This window comes from Solanum pennellii, chromosome 3 (genome assembly GCF_001406875.1).
Source record: "Solanum pennellii chromosome 3, SPENNV200".
NCBI classification, from domain to species: domain Eukaryota; kingdom Viridiplantae; phylum Streptophyta; class Magnoliopsida; order Solanales; family Solanaceae; genus Solanum; species Solanum pennellii.
Genome location: NC_028639.1, coordinates 56,899,628 through 56,908,041, shown reverse-complemented (window position 1 = coordinate 56,908,041; position 8,414 = coordinate 56,899,628). Strand labels below are relative to the sequence as shown.

The 8,414-nt window shown below is 34.9% G+C and overlaps 1 protein-coding gene across 1 annotated transcript; it reads right to left on the bottom strand.

Moving 5' to 3' along the window:
• Window positions 1–246: 246 nt before the first annotated feature.
• On the bottom strand, window positions 247–8,003 carry LOC107012299 (WD repeat-containing protein WRAP73). The gene is made up of 6 exons (XM_015212099.2): window positions 7,663–8,003; window positions 6,262–6,750; window positions 5,866–6,087; window positions 5,722–5,788; window positions 1,677–1,787; window positions 247–1,171 (listed from the first exon to the last, which is right to left on the bottom strand). Exons 1-6 carry the CDS (start codon window positions 7,777–7,779, stop codon window positions 804–806), a joined length of 1,374 nt encoding a protein of 457 aa, XP_015067585.1. The 5' UTR covers window positions 7,780–8,003; the 3' UTR covers window positions 247–803.
• Window positions 8,004–8,414: the final 411 nt, after the last annotated feature.

Here is an 8,414-nt window from a genome sequence, read left to right as displayed (position 1 = left end):
TAATTTCTAAAGTGACTATTTCTAAATACGTAACTTTTATTTCAAAGGAATGATAATTGAAGATTCTATGCACAAGTTCACGCAAAATAATATTACTTAGTTTCATTGAGATCTCTTTCTCACCTAAATAGCCTTTTCAAATCTCTTATACGTAAAAACAAACATATCTCATAAGAAAGATAAACAAATAAACTTGTAAAAAAAAAAAATAGAAAACCATTTCTCCCATTGGGTGGACAGTCATTGCAAGAAGAAAAAAGTAGGGTGATTTTATGAACTCTAATATACATCAACAATAAGGAGAAGATCAATGAGTTAATTCTCTATTGTCTAACATGGCTACAAAGAAAAAAAAGAAGAAAAGAACCAAGAACTACAATTAAGTTTATGCCACCTGAAGAATGAAACTTCAGATAAGCTCCATTGCAAGTTTGGCAATAGTTGTGCTTCAGGCGTTGCGCATTAACTAGAAAAAAAGGTATTAGTACATTAAACTTGATCCCCAGCATAAGCAAAGGTACTCTCTAGAGACACCCTTTGACCTATCTATTAGGAGATAATGTTACAAATCCAGATTTCTAAAATCCGTCCTACTATTTTGGATCTCAAATATACACCATTAGAAAGCAAATAAACAAGATTATCACAGCCTTAGATTACCTCTTCTTCCATGTCAATAGTGCAAACTGAAAAATAATAAGCAAGCAAAGCTGTCGCCTTGAGGAAGGATACTCACTTTGGGAGGTGTGATGAACAAAAGATTTCAGCTCCATAAAGTTTCATAATGTGTGATGATGGAAACATCAATCATCAGAGCTATAATCACTGGATTCTTGCAGTATCTCCGGAGAAGCACAGCAGAATGACTCCTTGTCTTTGAGAAAAAGACAGCTCCCATCGGAGTTCCATTTCAGATCAATTACCGCAAATTGAGGCAATGGAACATTTATGCAATAAGCACCTGAAGGTGTCCACATGTATATGTGGGAGCTTCCAGTACATAAAACCAAACGTGGAAATGTGGGATCCCAGGCTGCAGCTCGGATGGGATCTTTTTGAACTAAGATGGCAGCTAGCTCAAGATGGTTTATGTCCCATATCCATAGTACAGTAGGCATGCTATCATTGCGAGTGCAAATATATTGACTATCACTGCTCCATGACATCAGGCCTGCATTTAAGTTTCCATATTGTGTTAACAAAGTACTCATGTGTGAGCCTTAAGAGTAGTTTCTCTTATGGAGATTCAATAGAACATCAACCAACCAAAAAGAAGCTTCTACTTGCGGATCTAAGATCTACAAATTCACAAAGGTTCTGCATTAATCCTTGATGATGAAGATACTAGGCTGATACTGCTCATTTGAGATCGAAGACTCTTACCAAATAGAAAGGTAAGAGTTATCATTCAGAAATTAGAGCACTATCGGACTTATCGCGCAAGTCAATAAATGTTACTATCAAGGTTTGAAATTTTCAAGAAGTAAAAGAAGAACTACGTGGCCGTTCAAAAGATAATAAATGCTCAGTATCTCCTATACAAATATCTAAGTGTTCAACTTTATCAGACATTTGCCATATTTGGCTGACATTCATAAGTAATCAGAACAAATAAAGAAGACCAAAAATAGTGATCAAATTTCTCACTTAATGAAAAAATTGAACCAAAGACTTACTGATTCCTTGCTTGGGATTTGGCTTATCTGCAGGTGGTTTCTGAGAAGGGAGATTAATAGGTACCTCCAAAACATTGTATCTGACTTGAATATGTGCCTCGGAAGCATTATCTGGAAGACGAATAAATTTGTTTGAAGATCTCAAAAGTTCTTAACAAAAGGAAACGATTAGAATACAAAAGAAATCTTGAGTACATCCACACAATCAACTTTCCATTTCTGCCAGTGAGCCGCTTAGAAAAGCACTACCTACCATGCTTGGACAATTTGTCTGCAGCAGTAGATTTACATTTATTATTGTGGCAGAATTACTTCTAGCTTTGGTTTCTTGAAACAATTATGCGTGTTTGGATTTGATTTTAGAAGAACCACTTTTGGAAAATTATTGTATTTGGATTGGGTAAATAAACTCATGAAACAGTTATAATCAGTGAAGTCTTAAAACATTGACAGACTTTTCATACACATAGTCATATTTACAACTTACAACTTACAAGAAGAATTAACTAAATCATCTTTATCTTCTATTAAAGCTTATCTCTAGACAAGAAGGGTTGTTTGGATTGTAAGCTACTCCCCACCTCCAACGTTAAGGTTGTGGAAGTGAGTCACTAAGGGAGTAAAAGGGTGGGAGATCCTTCGAAGGGGGTAAAATCTCATCTCTAAAAATCTAAAAATAAATAATGAAAAACACCTAGCAGGCTATTTAGACCTAAACAAAGGGGAAAGAAGACAAAGAAAAAAGAGGGAAGGGCATGTGATGCTGCAAGGTCCGACCTGCCGAGAAGCCAAAAGAATAGTTTGAAAATATGGGAACCTACATATTTTAAAAAAGATGGGTCTGTTTGGGAGTTCCCTAAAATAAGAAACTAAACATGGACTTGAGACCTAGCATCGAATTAATTCTTTTGAAACCAAACTGAGCTAAATGTAAATGGAGACACGATATGAAAATTCAAACTGAATAAGTAAAAGAAAGAGAACATATGTCAAAGATGTTGTCAAAATGAAAAGGTTTATACAATACAGCAACAGATAGTGCTAAAATAACAATTGGTTTTGCTTAAATCACAAAAATAATTTGCACATCCTTCTAAAAGAGTTACAATTGTACAAAGTTTAGCTAATGTGGAAATCAATAAACTGTATGACCACCTCATGTGAAATACTTAAGTTGTTAGAGAAGGAATGGTGTTATTATTAACTTTAGGTTTGTGTAACATCTCCACAGGTGAGGGCATGACTTTTTCCATGAACAGAGCATGTGGAAAACCTGTTAGTGATGGATGACAGTAAGATTCACAGTAAGTATGTATGTTTGTGGGAGCATGGATGAAGAATTGAGAAGAGTAAAGAAGCAAACATGGAAGATACATTATGCATCATGTGAACTATAAGATTGGAAATGAATAGTAGGTATTCAAGGGACGGATACAACACCCTTCTTTTGTAAAGTACAGGTGTCTAGAATCTTTCTATTCATGGTCTAGGTCTATTATGTAGGACAACCAAGACTTCCTTTGGAATTTGTGGATGTTATGATGTAGTAAGTATGTGGAGGAACCTGAAGTTCCCTTTTATACTTCTGATGTACCTCCTTGGTACTATTTATTACCACCCGGTTCAAATATGTGACATATTTTTCTTTTTGGTCCGTTCCTAAATGAGTGACACTTCTAAATTTACAATTAACTTTACACTCTCCATTTTACCTCTAATGAGAAGCCTTATAACCATTCTCCATCAAACCCACAATGAAAATATTTTATAACAACACAAACAATATAGCATGGTTAAGGTCACAAGCTTCAAATGTTATATAGTCATACAAATACTATGTATGTTTTAAACCAATTGTTTCATGAGTCTTTTCTTAAATTTCGTGTTGATTCAAACTATGACATTAAATTGGAACAACAGGAGAAATAAATTACCTAAGTTTAATTCACAACGAAAATTCTCTAATGAGCAAATCAAAACCACATTCCCAAATGGACTACTAAGATTTCCCATCCCCTCTCCCCTATACAATAACAATGCTCAGTGTAATCCAAAAAAGGGGTCTAGGGAGGGTGATGTTTATGTAATCTTACCATCTTATCAGGGTAGAGAGGTTGTTTCAATAGACCCTTGGCTCAAGCAAAGCACATCAAAAACAGTATGAAAAGTAAATATAGTACTAAAAGAAACCAAATAGAAAATAATTAAAAATAAAAAAGAACAACAGCAACAACACATACGACGATATCCGAAACAAAAGAAACAACAAGTACTAATAAAATTGAAGGATAAATAATAGCCAATAGAAGAGTAAAAACAACATACCTAATGTAATCTCACAAAGTGGGGCTAGGGAGGGTAGATATATGCAGACCTTACCCCTACCCTGGAGTTAGAGAGGTTATTTTGATATAACATTGACTCGATGAAACACATACAAAAGCATTTCGGAAAAGGAAATAACAAAAATAAAGTACTCATGGAAAAATACTATAGAAAGCATGAAAAAGCATCTTGCACGATAATAAAAATAATGTAAAGGAATCCATGCAACGGTTATTATAGCGGTGGGTTAATAGCCTTTATGGCATTTATCAAATATTGATCGTGCACTATCTGAAGTAATGTATGGCAATTGAGTCAATAGCCTTTATGGCTTATTACACATTGAATGTGCATAATGTGCACGGTTTGAACTCTCTATTTGTTGATCTATATATAGTAATTTTATTTTAGCTAAAGGTTGATCTATATATAGTAATTTTATTTTAGCTAAAGGGGGGAGAAAACAAAATCTTCTTTATTGTTTTGTGATGCTGGGTTTTTCTTCAAGTTAAATTTTTTTGTTAGTTCTGGCTCCTACTTTTAATACTGGAAGATCTTGTTGAATCCTAGGGGATACACCTCAACCGGTGAAATATCCTTATGGATAGTGAAATAGGCATGCTCAAGCTACAAGATTCCGTGTTTTCTATCAATATTTTCCAACAACTAGCATAGTCAGCCTCTCACATCTCCTCACTAGGCATTTGTGCATCTTCTCTTCATAAGCTTAATAAATACCATGTAAAGGCATCAAAGGACAAGCAGCATCCAATAAATGCAATACAGACCAAATCCAACTCTTATTGTTTAAACACATTTAATGACATGAAAGACAGTTTACTGAAGTTACCAAAATGAGGGCATACTGTAACTAGGTAAACACATTGGTGCAACACTTTGTCCAAAGTTGGTGCAGTAAGTTTTGAGAATATATTGAACTCAACCTAAGCCATTCTTCCATCATTGATGACAGAACATCATAATTGAAGGGGACGACTAAGCCAAATGCAGTATTCAGTATCTGAATCCATTTGATCCTTGTAAATTTATCCAAGGCCTCTGATATACAGCTTGAGCATAAAATTAAATAGCTCACACTTAATAGGAGCCCCTGGGGACTAGAGCGGATTCTTCACCACATATTCAACATAAAAATTGTAAATATACTTCAAAGATTCCCTCAGATCACCAGTCCTAGGATGTGTGACCAGGATCATCTTTATTCCGGACATATTCTTCACTAGCTTGAACTGTCTCAGTCTCGCCTCCCTAATTTTGTCCACCACAAAGGTCACTCCTACCTTGTCCCGAATATCTTCGTTCCTAATCCTATTTCTCCTAGTATGCTCATACATCAATCTTAACATCCTCATTTCTGCTTCTTTCATCTTTTGTACGTGCAAGGAAATGCATAAAGAAGCTACATAATTCTCTACTAACTTATCCAGTATTATTTCAGAAGACAACACCTTTACTCCACAGAGGCAACACAATATGCACCATTCAAAATCAGCCAAATCTGATGTGTCATTTCACTTGGTTGTTTCACGAGAGTTTTGCCTCAGTGAATTTTACGTCCTATAATTAGTGGCATTTACTTGTTTCTTAAATTTTCCACGAGACTAAATCAACAAAAATAATCAAAATCTGCACTTGTTGAATAAGAAACATATATACTTAACCTTTTAAGCTATGTAGCCAAAAGAACTCTAGTGCTCACCACTACTGTACTGGACAAAATCATCTCCTAGTGATAATTCTGACATATCAAGTTCCTCATCCACTTCCTAAAATCAAAGAAGGAAATGATCAAAATCATTATATAATGTCCTGCATATACGGAAAGAAACAAAAGATTGGGTACCTTGAAAATAGCAGCACAACAAGGACCTCTAACAGCAGACGGGTGCACAAATTCTGCAAATACTTTCCACGTCAGGTGATTCAAAACCCTTAACATCTGGTCATAGCTTCCCACTGCTAAAAACTGGCTGCAAGGTGACCATGAAACACTTTTTACTCCTAGTCCACTCTCATATGCTTGATACTTAGCCAGGCACCTCCCATCTGGAGAATAGATCAAAACCTAAAGAAAACGGAACATTCAAAGCCTTTCCATATTTCGTACATTAGAGATGATTTTACATAACCATTTTAAGTGATGAAGAAAATATCAGTTTCAGAACATTTTTTGGAGGTTCTCCCAGAAATGAGGAAAGTACATCTATACGAGAAGCTATAAACAGTCCATGGTGACTACCTTGTACTCAAGAGGAGAATCCCAGATGACTATAGCACTGTCATCTGCAGACCACTGAACATCAGCCAAATCTAATGTATCGACAGCAAAAACACCCATTATCTCCCATGTATGACAAGATAGCAGATTAACATAATCCTTGCAATCACGTCTGGTGCAAATAGCAGCAAACTTTCCATCCTTGGTAAATGATACCCCCTTAGACCCATGTTTTGGCCACTGAACATGTATGCATGCGGTGTTAACCAGCGACCAAACAGTTAACCGTAATTGAAAGTCAGATGTGGTGAGTATGTGACGACTGTCTGGACTCCACCTAGCATAAGCAACTCCTGCAGGACCTTCATCTATTTTACACGTCCACTCAGGTTGTGTCAAAGACCATGCTTGTATCATAGGTTTCTTGTAAAGACCACAAAGTATATATTCGGAATCAGGGGCCCATTCAATGTATGTAATCTTGTCCAGACACGAAAACAGTTGCACCACCTGAAGACCCAAAATAGACATAAAATGACAGTGAGATCACAAACCTACTGACCATGCATATTCATTGATTAAAACAGCTCTTTCTTTTGAATAACTATCACATTTTGCTAATTCGCTTTCTTGGTACATTGTTGACTTCTCATCTGACATGACTTCCATGCTATGAGTTCTTTTGAGGCATCATAAACCAACCTAGGGTGCCATTAAGTTGATAGAGTTCTAATTTCATAACACACAAATAATTTGTGAGCGCTGAAGAATTTTAGCATGATAAAGGCAAATTTTTTTCTTTTCTAAGTTGTCTTCTTTAATACTATTATAACATATTGTGAGCTTCACGTCCCTTCAGCTTATTCACGCACAAAAGAGCAGTATTTCAGTGATATCACAAATCTTGAGACAATAAAACCATTCAAATCTAGTTGGTATTACAGATAAAGCTGTGACCTTTCCTTTTAGTTGTGTCAGTGTCAAATGTAAAAGACAGAGAATGAGGTGTCTAAAGAGATATACCTAACAGCAACATCCCTCTTTTATGTATATTACATTGTTCTGTAATCAGCTTGTTACAGACAGTAAAAGAAAGAAATGAATCAAGTCTAACATATTCCATTCTCTAATAACTTTAGTTTTTGAGATGATTTGTTAGCTTAATTCAATACAACTTCTTCCAAAGCCGCGTGATGAACATGATGGTAAGGTCAAATTCTGAACTTTATGTACTGATTCAATAAGGTTATTAAATTAAATTGCTGCCCTGTTGTCTAAGATTAATTTTTTCAAGAATGTAATAAACAGGCTTGCAACTGCTGAATTTAGCGGAATTTCCATTTCACCAAAAAAATGACAATCAACATTCAGTAAAGTAAAAATTCATTGAATGTGACAAAAATAGAAAAAATGCAAAAAGACCTTGAGTGAGAGAACATCACGAATCACGAGACGATAATCGACAGCGACAGCGAGAAATCGAGCATTTGGTGAGAAAGCATAAGAACCAGTTTGCTTGTAAGCTTCTGTAAACTCCATTAGAGGTCAACTCGAGATTACATAAGCTATAAAAGGAACCCACATCTACTGGACAACCACATTGCTTGATTTTTTTTCTACTTTGTTGGTCAACAGATTTCAATCTAAGGTGAACGGATGGATCTGTTGGAGAATGGAGTTCGTGGATCTCTCTGATAGCGAAAGTGAAAGTGTTCGAATGAATTTTGAAATGTGAGAGGGACTTTAAATTTTTGTAGGGCTTATTTGTGTGCCATTAAGGAAGCTATTAATCTTAATTATTTGAATTTCAATCTAACTCCATTGATTATTTATAACAAGTATTAATTATTCAATCCAGTAATTCACTATTTCTTTTTATAATTGTGGATTCCACAAAAAAAAAAAATTCATAATTTAGTTTAAGGGTAATAAGAAAAATCTCCTTATAATCTCTAAAAAAAAGTTTAATCTAATATAACAAGAATCGTCTCAAAATTTCATTCATAACATTGAAGAATTACAAACTAAAAATATAATTATTATAGCGAAATCTCAAAAATAAAATGTTTAAAATATTTACCAATCAAATTGTATATTGATTCGTGATGTTTCAATTATTGACTATTGGATCTATCTTTCCATAAATTTTCAAAAGATTCCAACTTGCTGTTTAA